Source organism: Sciurus carolinensis, chromosome 8, assembly GCF_902686445.1.
Source record: "Sciurus carolinensis chromosome 8, mSciCar1.2, whole genome shotgun sequence".
NCBI lineage: Eukaryota > Metazoa > Chordata > Mammalia > Rodentia > Sciuridae > Sciurus > Sciurus carolinensis.
The window spans coordinates 119295634-119311980 of NC_062220.1; the positions used below are offsets into that span (position 1 = coordinate 119295634).

The following is a 16347-nucleotide window of genomic DNA, read 5'->3' on the forward strand; positions in this document are numbered from 1 at the left end:
CCAAATTTCAAATGCCTAAACTCAACATTGTGGGTTAAGGAGTCTGCTCCACTCATCCCTCTAGGCTGATTTGGGATCACAGGAAACAACAGATATTCTCCATGAGCTTCTCAGATATCCAACTCTAAAGAATGAAGACTGGATTTCACCACCCACCACCCTGGAGGATGACATTGGTTTCATAACTCACTGTTCAAATATTGCCAAAGATCAAGCTGAAGCTTACTCTTCCACACATTTTATGATAGGACTCTTTAGAACACATAGGAAGCACCAATCTTCTTAAGGCTGCCTGTATGTGATCACTGAGAGCCTGGTAGCATTACATGAGCCAGGTGAACACTTCTGCATCTCCACACAAGAAATTGAGGCACAGAGGGGTTTATTTAACTCTCACAGGTATATACAGCTATGAGGTAGGATTTGAACATAAGTCACATGGCCATAGACTCTGCTCTTGGTCACTGTTCTCTCTGCCTCTCTATGATTTCCCCTTAGTAAAGGTGTTTGTACACTCAATAGTCGGTTGGGTTTTAGACCTCCCCACATTGCAATAAGATCCTTAAGGCCAATCTGACTCAGGTGCTTTGCTGCCCCAATGGTGATAAATGTGTTCAAAAGTGTGAATTCTAAGAATATTCAAATCCCTCTCCTCTTTCTTGAAACATAGATTGTGTTATTTTAATATCTTGTCAAATAATGCACAATAGACAACAGTAATTTTTCCTAATATTTAATTGTAACATTGTCTCCCACACTCTGGAAACTACCATTCTGCTCTCATTTCTATAAGGTCAACTTTTCAGCTTCCAGCAAACAGGGAGACTAGGCAGCATTTGTCCTACTGTGCCTGACCTTTTTATTTAACCTAATGTCCTCCAGGAACGTTCTTATTGTTGAAAATGACAGAAATCTTCCCACTGGAAAAAAAATACAAATATTTAAGTTGCTGGGTATGCTATTATTGTATACTTGAATTCAAAGGTCAAATTGTGTTCCCAGATATTTACAATTGTCATGTCAATTAAAACTACTTGAACTGTTATTTGAATTACTGCTATTGACCCTCTGTTCTTTTGCTAGCAAGTTTTCACCAGCTGATACTATTTTATCACATTTCCCAGGCTGTTGCCTCCCATCAAAGAAAAAGAAGTCAACAACACATCCTGAAGACTTCCGTAGGCCTTTGGCCAGAGGAGTCCGACTCTGGCCACCAAATAGTGTATACACTGACGAACAGTCAAACAAAGGTACTGTGGGGTTCAGTCAGTGTGTTCATCCTTCAGTAATGATTCTAGTCTGTTCAGAGTTCCAGTTCCTCTTTTGTTTGGTGTGTGCAGATTTATGGCCATTGAGTCAGTCAGTGGTGCTATAGGTCCAGAAGTGAAAATCTATTTCCAACTGAGTTTTGTGCACTTGATCCATTAAACTATTGATGGGCATTTTTGTTGATTCCATCATTAACCTACTGTGAATTGGCCTGCTGCAAACATCAAAGTCACTGTATTATGATAGTATGCTAATCTTAGTTCTTTTGAAAGCAGAGAGGAGCAGGTCCACTCACAGTTCTTCCAGGAATCTCCACATTGCTGTCAAGAGTCATTGTAATAATTTGCTGTTCCACCAACAGTGTGTCACTGTACCTCATTAGTCACATCTTTGCCAGTATTTCTATGGGTTTTCAGTTTTCCCAGCACCTATTGTTTAAAACACTATCTCCTGTCTACCATATAGTGTTAGTACTTACATCAAGTATCAGGTGGCTATAAGTATATGGGTTGTCTCTGTGTCGTATATTCTATTACATTGACCGTCATATCTATTTTGAGACTGATACCATGGCATTTTTGCTACTCATGTTTGTAGTCTACTTTGAGATTGGGTATCGTGATGTGTCCTACATTTCTTTTCTTACTCAGAATTCAATTGTCAAAGCAATTCTGAATCTCTTATTCCAAACGTATTTCAGGATTGGGTGTTCAATACTGTAAGGAAAGTCATCAGTATTTTCAAGGGAATTACACTGAATCTGGATATTGCCTTTGGTAGTTTTGCCATTTTGATGATATTAATTCTGCCTATCCAAGAACATAAAAAGTCTCTGCATCTTCAGGGATGTTCTTTGATTTCCTTTTCAGTGTTCTATAGCTTTCATTGTCGAATTAGTTCACCACTTTGATGAGATTAATTTCCAGGTGTTTTTTTTTTAGATTATTGTGAAAAGGATGAATTTCCTGAAGTCTTTTGCAGCTGAATCACTGTTGGAGTATAGAAATACTAATGATTTAGGAGATTTGATCTTTTATCCTCCTACACTGATAAACTAATCAGGTGTAGAATTCTACAGGTGAAATTTATTGGAGTCTTCTAAATATTGAATATTGTCAACAGCAAACAGAGAGAATCTGACTTTTTCTTTTCTACTCATATCCCTTTAATTTTCATCTCTTGCCTCATTGCTCTGACTTGGCTTTTGAGAACTATACTGAATAAAAGTGATAGAAGTGGACAGTCTTTTTTTGTTCCTGATATTTGAGGAAAACCTTTCATTTGTCTCTCTCTTCAGTGAGATGTTGCTTTGCATTTCTCATAAATACCTTTCATAATGTTGAGATTGAGTTCCTTCTATGCTGAGTTTCTCCAGTATTTTTTAAATGGATATTGCTATATTTCATGAAATGCCTTCTCTGCATCTATTGATATGATCTTATGATTCTTATTCATAATTCCACTTCTGTAATGTGTTAGTCAGCTTTTTTTTTTCAAAGCTTGAAGTAAAAGCACTGGCAGGAAACTTAGAGTAGGAAAAGTTTATTAAGGTACTAATGGATCCGAAGGTCTCAGTCCTTTGACTGCATGCAACAGTCCTTAGGACTCGAGGTGAGGCAGAGCATCATAGTGTAATAGTGAGGTGGATAAATGTGGCTCAGACATGATCAGAAGGCAGAGGGAGAGACTCCACTCTCCAGGTACAAAATATGTAACCATAATCACACCCCCAATGACCCACTGCTTAAGTCACACACTGTCTGCCTTGTGATACCACTCCCTTAATCCCTTTCAGGGAATGATTTCCCTTACTGGGTTAAGGTTCTCATACCCCAATCATTTCAGACCAAAACCTTGCATTGTCTCACACATGAGCTTTTGAGGAACCTCTCATGTGTTAACAATGACAAGTGGTGGATTACTTTTATTAATTTGCACATGTTAAACCAAATTTGCATCCCAGGCTTGAAGACCACTTGATTGTGGTGTATGATCTTCTTAATATGATTTAGAATGCCGATTACTAATGTTTTATTAAAGATTTTTCATCTATGTTCGACAGGTATATTGGTCTGTGGTGTTTATTCCTGGATGCATCCTTTATAGTTGTGATATCAAGGAAATACTGGCTTAGCAGAATGTACTTGGGAGTGTTCTCTCACATTCAATTTCATAGAATAATTTGAGAAAACTCATGTCAGTTCTTCTGTAATGGTCTGGTAGAAGTCAGCTGGAAATCCATCTGGTACCATGCTTTTTTTGACAGAAAGCTTTAACTGACCTTACAATTTCATTCTTAATACAAATTGTTCTGTTATGGTTTTCTAAACCTTCCTGGTTCGATATGTGCACTCACATGTGTTTCAAAATTTGTCATTGTCTTCTAGATGGTGTTAAATAGAATTACATGGGTCAATGTATTTCATGAGTCTCCCCACGTTTTCATTTGTCCAGTTGGGGAGCAAATACGTCACCCCCGCTGCTGTCTGTGGAACAGCCTTTCCATGGTTCCTAGACTTATTCTCTGGGCATGTATTTACACCATCCATTCTTTAAAGCAACTTGTTGAAATTCTCAATCCACTTCAGCTGCTCCTGTGTGCCACCAGGCTCAAAGGGGGAAGGGAGCAGGGCTCTCCTCCACATCTCTGAATTGAGATCCCCTGGCTAGAATGCTATCCATACCTCTAGCTCTAGTTCTTCTAGGCAAAGTCTAGGTCTTTTGGCAGGTGCCTGTCAGGACCATGCATGTGTCCCTGCTCAGATCATTGAGGTCGAGTCTCCTCAGCTTGGCTGTGTCAAGGTGGCTGCTGCCTTGCTTCTTGCTCTTTTGGGAAGAACTGAGCACCTTCCTGCACCAGTGTACAGTGCAATGAAGACTCTGGATCAGCCAAGTGAAGGCTGCCTCTCTGATCTCAGGATTTCCCACACTAAATCTGTTGCTTTTTTTGTGTGCATTTTACCTCGGTGATCTAGCAATGCCACTACTGCTATGGCTGCAACTGCCACTACCAGCTTGGCTATAATGTATAATGTATAATGTATTTCTTCTTTGTTTCATGGGCCCAAAATTCTGATTCTCTAAGACTCCCTGACTGTCCAATATTGGGTTTTAGTGAAATCCCCTTTCACCCACCTCAGATCAAAGCAGTATTCCTGCTCTTTTAATTCCAGGTCATGGAGCTACAAGAAATAAACTCTCTCTCTACCTGCCATTTTGCTTTCATCTTCTAATGTACTATTTCCTATACTTGAGATTCTGACTTTCTATGTCTCTATGAATTTTTTTGCAGTTCACTATCAAGTTTTGGTGAGTTCCTTTAGTTACCCAACTCAATAGAAGTGGTTTCCTTCCCTTGCAACTCAGGCAAGGAGTAACTACCCAAGGTGCATCCTTCTTCCAAAGTGCAAATTTCTCTCCCCCTATTAACAAATTTTGTTTGATTTCTATTCTTTTCTAGTAGTCAATGTATTATTCAGGGCCAAAATATACTCTATCTTGATGAATACCTCATGTGACCTTGAAAAATTTATTTTCTCATTTTTGAATGAAGTATTTGTACAAAGGCCAATTAGATCTATGTGATTGATAGTGAGTGGTTTTGCTAGTTTCCTAGAGTTACCATGTCCAAGCAGCAGATTTTTTGACTTGAAGTACGATCTCAGAGATCTATAGGCTAGAAATCCCACAATGAACTATAAGCAGGTCCATGCTCCTTCTGAAGATGGTAGGAAAGAACATTTTCTTGCCCATTCCTAACTTGTACTGGATTGTTGGGCAAACTCTGCATCAGTCCTCACATGACATTTGTCCCTCTTGAATGTGTCCCATCTCCTTATGAGAAAAGTCATCATATTTGCAGAATAGGTCCACCCTGCTCCACCACATATATCTAATGGATGAGATGTCAATGGCTCTCTTTTCAAAACTGGTAAAATATTGAGGTACTGGTGTTGGGACTTGAACATATATTTGGATGGAAATAATTTGACCTATAACACAGCTGGTCGGGTCAACATTATACGTTTTCATTTCTTCCTCATGGATCTGTCAAGTGCTTTAAAGGAATGCTGAAATGTTCTAGTGTAACACTGGAGTGTTTCATTTCTCACTGTGCTTCCTTCCACTGTTTCTCTGTTTTCATCTCCTTCCTGGAATCCTCTTTCTCTGTCATCCAAAAAATATAATGGTCCGCAGCACCTGAGCCTGTGTGTGTTAAACAAAAATCTCCGTACACCCTAGACCCATGTCCACAGCAAGAACTCCCACTGAGAGAGCCTTCAGCAAACCAAAATGCTGACACTTACACTGTATTTCCCCTAGATGCCTACCGGGTGATCATGGAGGTGGCATCGCTTGACTGGGAAGAAGAAAAAACACCATCTATTGCTGAGGTAAGGTATATCTTACATTTGTCTAAGATAGATATAAATGTTGTTTTCTTGTTTTCTTCCTTTTAGTTCATATTCAGGCATGAACATCTGACAGTGTACATTATAGATGAGTTACACAGTTTCTTTTGTGTGGAATTACAACTACAAGAATATTACCACTGGTGTCTGATTCAAGATGACATTAATGTACCACATCAACAATTGTGAAATGACTGTAGTGAGCATTTTCCTTGGTACCATTTTCCTCGGTACAAAAAGAACTGTGTGCATGTCATCAAACTGTACCTGAGAAATCCCTCATACAATACTCCTGTCTTTCTCACAAGTGCCCTCTCTGCCTTACTTTGTGGCCCTTGGATCAATCGTGTTTTCCCATTGAGTTATTTAATGTCACCATAGACAACAGAAGACATTATAAGAAGACTCATCTTATCATGCTCACACAGTCTTCCTTTCTGTAACTGCAGGTGGACTTTGCAGAAAATGAAAAATGTAAGTATTCTTAATTGCCTCACGTGCTGAGGAAAAACCCCCGTACTGTAATAAGTCAGGGTTTCCTGCCTATTTTTCTAAGAAAGTTATCCTGATTTCAGATTTCTGTTGGAAATGAGGATTGGGATGTTGTGACAGAGTGATAATTCAGTGAAGAATTATGACCATCGACCACCATCCTGACGCACCTGTCATTTTGGTGGTGTGCATTATGGTGTTTGAATGAGGTTGTGCAGTAACCCTGAGCATGTTCGTGTAATAATAATTTTGTATGTGTTTGTGTGGAATTGGGAACTTCCTCAGAAATTGTGTTCTTATGTGCCCAGTACAAGCGTCAGTTTTCTAAAATAAAACCCCACACTAATGCATGATGTGCATGAAACAATTCCTTCAACACCCAGGTCTGGAGTTCACTTTACTATGCCCCAATCTGTAGATAGAGATGATGTTGAGACAAATGATCCAGGTCTGGACTGTGTAAGTAGAAGAGGCAAATAGGGTTCAGGAGTGGGCCCTGATATTGATACTTCTGGATAGGGAACTGTACTCATCACTCAGCCATATGCCCCCAGTCTAGTTAATTCCAATATATTTTTGTGCTCATGTCCCCTACAGAGGTGTGAAATATTTTACATACTTGTATGGTGGCCTCAGTGGTCATCTCTGGAGACAGATATCCCCTGAGGGGCACAAAATGTAAAACGTACAAAACCCACATGGTTCCAGTCTAGTTGGAAAAGCAAAGACTCTGATTCTCATTTCTGTCTTCATCTTCTCCTTACCATATGATTTTACTACTGTCTGTATCAAGAAATGCCCTGAATAACTCATAAGCAACAACATGAGTATACTAATAGTCATTCTGTATGCTCCTAGATCCCCCAAAGTACATGGTGGAGTCACATCTTGCAGAAACCATGGGTCAGGAGGAACCATCATATGCCATGGTAAATTGTTTATCTTTTTCTAAAATGCAAGGACTGCTCATTAGTGTCTTTTTCTGTTGTATTATGATAGGTTCACCTGGATATTTGAGACATATTAGGGATGACATTCACAATATCCTCAATGGGAGGAGTGTCACAAGGGGCTGTCTGTTACCAACTGACACCTCATTGAAGACAACATTAACAACTACCAGCATCAGCTACACACTGTATCTTAACAAACTTTGTGCTTGGCAGTGATTTTCCCACCTGATCAATCAAGTCCATAATTGTCAACTTAAATCGACCTGAGACACAAATGATCCTTGGAAAAATTGTGTTGTTTGGTGGAAACTGGTTTGCACTGTCCTTGCCTTTGAGTTCCTTTGACTTGGACACTTTCTCATCTGATTTTTTAATGTCACCCAGTAAAGAAAAGCCTTGTGCACATAGGGGAGAGCATGACTTGACCTTCATAGTGATTCCTTTTCTGTAATTACAGGAGGTTTCCAGAGGAACCGTAACTGGTATGTATCCTGGCCTCACTCTCTTGCTGATGGATAATGTAGATGATGCCAAGGGTTGAGGGGCTTACAGCCTTTCGTGCAGTCACAGTGATTCCACTTCCTGCTGGAGGATGAGAAGCGAGCGTTTTGTGGTAGAAATTTTCAAAAACAAACAAACAAACCAACAGAAACAGAAAACCACACACAAAACTACAGTCATTCTCTGCAATCCCTGGAAGCAATTGTGTGATTTGAGTGGTGTGGTTTAGATCAATGAGAGACAGGTGTGTCTATGCATGCATTCATGTGATGGAATTCTGAGTATGCCTGTGTGTTAGTTTTTGTACATTTGTTTGTTTTGCTAGATATATACAGACCAAGATGCCAGTGTAAATGTTTTAAACCAAAAATGCCATCCAATAAATCATGATTATGTACATGATTATGTGTAAATGAATCAAACCGTAAACCTTACACATGTGAAGTTCTTTAAAAACCAAGAATACCTCAATTAGCATGGAAAATATATCCCATCAAAACCCTGGAAAATTTTCACAGAACTCAGTAGGACAAAGACTTGTGTCACTCCTGTCAACGGACCACTTAAAGGTTTGCAATGGTTTGCAGCAACTTGTTGAAGGCCCATGACCACACAGAACTTAGAAAGGGTCTGAGAAGCCAGAACACAGATCAGGGTGATCCAGAATATTAATATTAATATTAGAATTACTTTCTTTTTATTGCCATAAAGAACACATTTGAGACTGAATAATTTATACAGGTGTGTTTAGCTGACAACTCTGGAGATTGAAGTGCATGGCACTAGCACCTGCTTGGATTCAGTGAATGCCCTCTTAGCTGCATTGCATGACTGGTGGTGTCCTCATCGATGCAGGTGCAGGAGGGAGACATCACATGGGGAGACAGGAAGCCAGCAGGGATCAGATGTCTCATTTGGTCTTCCTATAGAATCCAGGATCTAACAGAGATGTGAGAAAAATATATTCCTGCATGTTGACCAAATAACCTTGTTACCTTTACCCAGGCCTCTCTTCCAACAAGTTTCACAACTCTCATTATGGCCACATTGAGGACCAAGCCTCAATCACATAATCCTGTAGGGGACAATATCCAAACCTAGCACTCCTCATGATCTGAATTGGTGAAGAAGAAAGCATGGGACACAATTAGTTAAGTCTTTTGTTGATGTTTGTCTCTAAAGGTGGGATGTACAGCCAAGCATGGGACTCGAGCAGTGAAGAGGAAGAGCCTACAGGTAGGGAACAGTCCTCTTTATGTGACCCAAAAGGAAAAGTTTCCTGGTAGGGGTTTGGTTCCCCTATTATGTGGAAAATGAGGAATGTGTCTGAAATAGGAATCAACTGAAAAAATGTATTACTTTCATAGTTTAATGATGTAGGAATAAGAGTTAGTAGATCAACTGTCTTGAACATCCTGCTTGTAAGAGGACAACTTTTTCTTTGCTAGTGACACTAATCTTCCCTATAAGACCCACTCTGTCCTGAATTTGCCTCCACTAAGCATCCAATAGCTTGACTGTCATTGGTGGACACTTCTTAGAAATCATGAAAGAAAGAATTTAGATCTTGGCTTTGGGTTTGACCCACAATGGAAGGAATCTAGTGGGACACACTTTCCGAGAGACATCTTGTGAACCTGTAGTCAAAGTTGTTCTCATTTGTGCTAAGCAGTGTGTAAGGAGTCAAATTCCCCTCTGCATGTTCTGGCCTTACAGCAGCACTTTCTCTTTTGTTTATTGTCTACTCCTGGTTTAGAAGGCACTCCCAAATATGGGGGACTTAACGAAATCTTTATCAGACAGGTGTCTGGGTTCTCTTGTAAAGAGTGGGGAGAAGTTCATCCTTGAACGTGTTTCTCCCCTCCAGTTCTCACTTAATTCTCAAACCCGGGGACTAGGAGGAAAATCTGAATTTGCTTGCATTCAAGAGGTCTATGTCCAGAAAGTCAGGGAAAGAGTGGCTACTTATTGGAGGAACATGTTGAGACAGACATCCCTACCTGAGGACAACTTAATCAGATGACTTTCAGCACTGATTTTAACCCTAATTGTACCTCCCCTTGCATGTTCATGGTCACATGCAATAGTGTCCACTCAGTGCTCTCTATTCAATGAGGACAGTGGAAAAATATGAATTGGAAACCAGTGCTTGGGATCCTAGACCTATTCCTCATTGCAGAGGTGAGGTGATGGAAGTCAGGAGACAGGAAGGCAGACAAGTGAAGAATGGAGAGCTTTGACTTTCGACTACAGAACACCAGGAGCAGCAGCAACTCAAGTTCTCACCTTGACTTAACTCTACCTTTCCTTTTTCCAAGGCCACACCATCACCATCACTGCTCTTGTCCATGCTGAAGGCAACTTTACAGATACTGAGGATGAGGAGTAGAAAAATGGGACCAGAAATGTGAAAGTAATTTATTTCCTATATATGTCTCTTTTTCATCCTTTCTTTTTTATAACCTCTTTGTAGCTCTTCCATGTTTCCTCTTTCCCACTTTGTATGACTCTTCTAAAGGGAATTTTCTCATACACATCTTTAAAGTTCCTTGGATCTTCAATGTCTCATAATTCTCTCTGCACTAACTTTCTTAATCTTGCTCTGCTTTATGACCTCAGGCTGCACCACTCATACATGCTAAGCACACCTGCATGGCCATGCATTGAACATGAGTGGGTGGGATCAGAAAAACTGAGCTCTTCTCTGGTACATAGGACCCAAAAGGACTAGCTCTGCTGTAGCCACCATTGCACACCTGGGTACTCCTACCCCTGTTGGCTCTGAGCATGCATGAACGTACCCATTCTTTCCATATGTCAGTTTGCACAGTTAGAAAGCATTTCTTCTAACATGAATCTGGTTACAGAATCCGGTCCTGATTCAAAATGTGAGGTAAACACAGGAAAAGGAGAAAAAGAAGGACAGGAATAGGAAATGTGAGTGTGGAGAGAATGGGAGGGAGACCAGAAGTCAAATAAGTGCACATATTCTCCACAGCTTCCTTCCTTTCTTGCACTTTATGTAATCCACCAGAATCACGGAAAGCACTGAAGTGACCACTAGTGCATGTGACAATGACCATGAAAGTGGAGGTACAATTAGGGTTAAATTCAGTGCAGGAAGCTCTCTGAGCATGAAGCTGCAGAAGAGGTAGGGCTGGAGGAGTAGGGTCCTTGCTCCAGCCTGTGTCAGCACACCTGCTGCTCCTCAGGGAGCCCTGATGTGTGCTACTCAACCTTCTCACCCAACTTCCCTAAAGAACCCTTTCGTCTGCCTCATGTTTACTCTCTAGGGAGCAGCCTCAGAAGGTTTTGAAGGTGAATGTCCATGGGAAGTCGCTCCTGTAGGGCATTCATAGACATTCTCTGCCCATAGATAACCCCCTTTGCTGAGGGCAGCAGTTCAGCCTCAGTTTTCCTCAACCAGATCCTGGGGAGAGCAGGGCCCAAAGTCACCTTGCACAACCTGAGGAAAATTGTGGTGCTTGCAGCTGTTTCTGTGGCCAGAAACTCCTCCCATGTGACCCTGCACCTGGTTCTTTGTTGCAGATTGTTCCGGGGACACCTGGGCAGACAGTGATTTCTGGTTCTGGAGTTCCAGCTTCTGAGGTGAAGCTTGCAGTGTAGAGAAGCTGCAATCAGCAGGCAGGAGGAGGTGCAGCAGCTGCCTTGTGGCTTTTCTCTTCCACAGGGATAATAGTCTACAATGTATAGAACTGTACAGATTTATGTTTACTTTGTTAAATGAGTTTAACATTGGTATTTAATGTTTGATGTTGGTTTTTAATTTATATTAAATTTTGTTTACTTGGTAACAGTTGCTTTTCAACTCATTCTATAAAACAAAACACATCACAGGAAAGCACAGTAAACAGAGAGAGATGTCCTGAGGTAGACGTTAATGAATTACAAAGCACTTATCCTAGTGACTCCCATCACATCAGTCTTCTCCTCCAAAAAACCCTCATTTTCCTGTATTTCGTTGTTTTTTTAGGTTGGTATTATATCATTCATTATAATAATGCTGTGGGTTAATATAAACAGCAAAGAGATAAAGAATTAAATTGCAAGTGATGTAAAATCCCATCTAAAACCCACAAGTATATAAATCACTCATTCATTAGCTAACTAATTCCCAAGACAAGACACCCAATATAATAAAGTACTGCAAAGCAATTGGCAAGTTTCTCCTATCAAAATTGTGGTTTTGCATTTTCTATCCTTTTCTCAATCATGAAAAGAATTCTTTTTCAATGGTATATTACATACATTTAAAAAAAGATAGAAACATACGCTATAAACTTGTAACAGTGGCTGTAAATACATTATTTTACATGTTTTGCATAACCAATAGGTTGATTATGTTACATATAGAGCATGAAAACTATTAAAATAAAAACTAGACAAAAAATGCATGTCAGTTCTATGGTAACACACCAGGGACACTCCAGTATATCCATACTAAAAAGTAAATAATATTGTGTGAAAAATAATGTCTTAAAATATAATTAATAAGAAATAAATTCAGTAAAGAATTATAATACCAAGTCATTCACATTGCAAAATTCATGCTTCTTTTCAGTGGATTCGATATTTTTTTAACTGTTTTCAAAATTTGTTCAGAGCCAACATTACTCACAAATGTCACACATCTGTTATTTCAAACATTTGTTTTCCCATAAAAGACCTTTGCTTAAAATATCGAAAATGTTTTTTTCGATGAAAAAATGAAGCTGGATCAAATATTGGTATCATTTTCAACTGTCACCTCAAGTGTTTGAGTGTTACAAATTTATCCAGCCAACCAAACAAAATGGAAATCATAATGACACAGCTTGTATTGTAAATAGATCAAAACAACAGTATGTGTAACCCAAAGAGCAGTGGCACATTAAAGCAAAACTAGTGGATACAAGCAACAACTATCTATTGCATAGGAAATAAACTTAAAATGGTTCCAAGTGAGACAAGACCAGGGAGAGTTCACCATGAATGTGCCAACTGCTTTTCTGGCTGACCACTGTTTTAAAAAGTGGAAATTAAAAAAGAAAAAAAATCATATTTGTGAAAAACTTTGCTAGGTATACTATTTTCTCCAGTACAAATAAAAAAAATAATAGAACAAAAACAAACAAAACCCAACAGATCCCCCTTCTTTGAATAGAATAAAGCTCTGGTTCTGTCTGTCAGTTGGTGTTTTGGTCACACAGAATTATTATCTCAGATTCCTTTGCGTTGACATTAAAGATTGTTATAACCAAAAGTAGTCAATTGTGATATTTTTTAAAAATAACAAGTCAGATATTAGAACAGCTATCAGTGACTTTCACAGTATCAAATTTGACAAATTTGCATTAAGGTAATGTGGCACAAATCATGTAATTCAAAGCATCAACCCATTTGTTCCCCTCATATCTTCTTTCACATACTGGGTGACAGAGTCACATGCATTAACCTTTATTATGTGGGAGGAGCTGATCTTACCAGATACTTACTAAATGAACATAAAAGAAAATAAGGCACTTTCTTTTCTTTAGATTTTTTCCAATATGTCAAAAATTTGAAAAAAGATAAAAATGTGCTTTTGGTCCATTGTTTCTTGACAACACCAGAAAATATCATTTAATGAAATAAAATTTTTTGTTCTTGTTTCAAAACACTTGAAAGTATAAAATGCTATATTTCACATATATAAGTATATATGTATACACACACACACTGATCGCCGACCACCAGTGGAGCACTAGCTGCCTGTTGTTGCCTGGAAGTTCACTGTTACAGTACCTGCAGGTTTGATTACACATGGCTGCTGCCATTTTGAGACAACATCCACGACCTGTAGGACCCCTGGCCGAACTGACTGAGCCCAATCTCCAGGACCCCTCATCCCGACCGATCACTCCCTGCCTCTGGGGCCCTCACATCGACAGAATGCTCCCTGACGCCAGGACCCCCAGACCAACTGACTGCGCCCTATCACTGGGACCCCAGGCCGACTGATTGCTACTGGCCTCTAGGATCCCACAACCACACCAAACACACCCGATCCCTGCCTGACCAACCGCATCCCGCCTCCAGGACCTCCGGCTGACCATGGCCACACCCTGAGCTGCAGCTCCCCATTTGCCAACACATTTCCAAGCCAGAGTGGCCATCTTGGATAATCCTGAAGCCGTGGCTCCGATCTTTAAATTGGGCAAAACACATCCTGAGACGCCTGCTGGAGGCTTGAAGCTCATTGTAAGGGGCTATTTGGTCTAGGATCGCATAGTGTCTGAATTGGGCACTGCTAATATTGATCTCCCCTTAAAGAAAGGGTTCTGGAATCCTATAGGGCTTCTATAAGCCTATAGGGGGAAATCTGCAATACCCCAGATCTGCACTGCAAGAGGGGAAGATACATGAACAACATGAAAAAACAAGGGAAGAAAATGATCCAAACAAATCTAGATTCTATATTCATAGAATCCAATGACAGTATGTTAGAAGAAATGTCAGAAAAGGACTTCAGATTATACATGATTAAGATGATTCGTGAAGCAAAGGATGAGATAAGAGAGCAAATGCAGGCAATGAATGATAATACCAATAAGTTGAAAGAGCAACTGCAGGAAGCAAAAGATCATTTCAACAAAGAGATAGAGATTATCAAAAAAAAAAAAAAACAAACAAACAGAAATCCTTGAACTGAAGGAAACAATAAACCAAATAAAAAACTCAATGGAGGAATCCCCTCCCCGGGTCCGCGCAGGGAGTCAGCCCTGGGCCGCCACTGCCACCTCAACCGCTGCTGCCGCCATCGAATAGTACTTCTGCCCAGTCATGGCCAAGGAGCTGCCCACGGCCACGTCCTACACTGAAGATGATTTCTACTGCCTGGTCTGTCAGGAGGTGCTCAAAACACCTGTGTGGACCACGACCTGTCAGCACGTAACTGACAGGATTTCCAGATATTAAAGTGATAGTTTCCCTTTGTGTTACCCTTCCGTTCATTATTACTCAGTTACTACAAGAGTGGAGTTTCTGTAGAAAACGTTTTCTGACTGCAATGAGAGAAAGTGGAATACATTGTCCCCTATGTCATGGAAATGAGACTAGAAGAGAAAGAGCGTGTCCAGAACGGGCCTTAGATCTTGAAAATATCATGAGAAAGTTTTCTGGTAGCTGTAGATGCTATGCAAAACAGATTAAATTCTATTGCATGAGACATCATTATAAATCTTGTAAAAGTATCAGGATGAATATGGTGTTTCTTCTACCATTCCAAACTTTCAGATATCTCAAGATTCAGTAGGGAATAGTAATAGGAGTGAAATGTCCACATCTGATAACACAGAAACTTACCAACAGTGTACAAGTTCTGGGCATCCCACCTTTAAGTGTCCCCTGTGTCAAGAGTCAAATTTTACCACACAGCGTTTACTTGATCACTGTAACAGTAACCACCTATTTCAAATAGTTCCTGTGACAAGTCCTATTTGTGACTCTCTTCCTTGGGGAGATCCTAGCCAGATTACTAGACATTTTGTTAGTCATTTAAATCAAAGACATCAGTTTGATTATGGAGAATTTGTGAATCTAGATGAAGAAACCCAATATCAAACTGCTGTTGAAGAATCTTTTCAAGTAAACATCTGAAGCCTGTAGACATCTCTGCATTTGTAAATCAATAAATGTAATAAATCATGTCAATAGACATAAGAATCATATGGTTATTTCAATTGACACAGAAAAAGCGTTGGACAAAATAAAACACCCCCTTCATGCTCAAAATACTAGAAAAAATAGGGATAGTAGGAACATACCTGAACATCATAAAGGCTATTTATGCTCAGCCCATGGCCAACATCATTCTTAATGGAGGAAAACTGAAACCATTTCCTTTAATAAATGGGAACAAGACAGGGATGTCCTCTTTCACCACTTCTATTCGATATTGTCCTCGAAACTCCAGCCAGAGCAATTAGGCAGACTAAAGAAATTGAAGGGAAATGAATAGGAAAAGAGGAACTTAAGCTGTCACTATTTACTGATGACATGATTCTATATTTAGAGGATCCAAAACCTCCTCCAGAACACTTCTAGATCTCATCAATGAATTCAGCAAAATAGGAGGCTATAAAATCAACATGCATAAATCTAAAGCATTTTTATATGCAAGTGACGAAACAGCTGAAAGGGAAATGAGGAAAATAACTCCATTTGCAATAGTCTCAAAAAAAATAAAATACATGGGAATCAATCTAACCAAAGAGGTGAAAGTTCTCTACGATGAAAACTGCAAAACATTGAAGAAAGAAATTGAGGAAGACATTAGAAGATGGAAAGATCTTCCATGTTCTTGGATAGGCAGAATTAATATTGTCAAAATGGCCATACTACCAAAAGTGCAGTACAGATTAAATGCAATTCCAATTAAAATCCCAATGATGTATCTTACAGAAATAGAGCAAGCAAGAGGAAATTCATCTCGCAGAATAAGAAACCCAGAAGAGCTAAAGCAATCCTTAGCAGGAAGAATGAAACAGGGGGTATCGCAATACCAAAACTTTACTATACTACAAACAATAGTAACAAAAATGGAAGGTATTGGCACGAAAATAGACAGATAGATCAATGGTACAGAATAGAGGACATGGACACAATCCCAAATTAATACAATTTCCTAACACTAGACAAAGGTGCCAAAAATATGCAATGGAGAAAAGATTGCCTCTTCA

At 39.6% G+C, this 16347-nt stretch overlaps 4 protein-coding genes across 12 annotated transcripts in view; all 4 read left to right on the forward strand.

Moving 5' to 3' along the window:
* The window catches only part of LOC124991706 (immunoglobulin lambda-1 light chain-like), a 1192366-nt gene that overhangs the window by 1008334 nt on the left and 167685 nt on the right, over positions 1-16347 (forward strand). The window lies entirely within an intron of this gene.
* LOC124991707 (immunoglobulin lambda-1 light chain-like) overlaps positions 1-16347 on the forward strand; it is a 1154667-nt gene that overhangs the window by 966176 nt on the left and 172144 nt on the right. The window lies entirely within an intron of this gene.
* LOC124991709 (immunoglobulin lambda-1 light chain-like) overlaps positions 1-16347 on the forward strand; it is a 981515-nt gene that overhangs the window by 788509 nt on the left and 176659 nt on the right. The gene's annotated exons all lie outside the window — the stretch shown is intronic.
* Positions 14450-15265, forward strand: LOC124991705 (E3 ubiquitin-protein ligase RNF138-like). Its single transcript, XM_047562450.1, is given in 3 exon segments — positions 14450-14557; positions 14643-14850; positions 14853-15265. Coding segments are annotated over 3 exon segments (729 nt in total).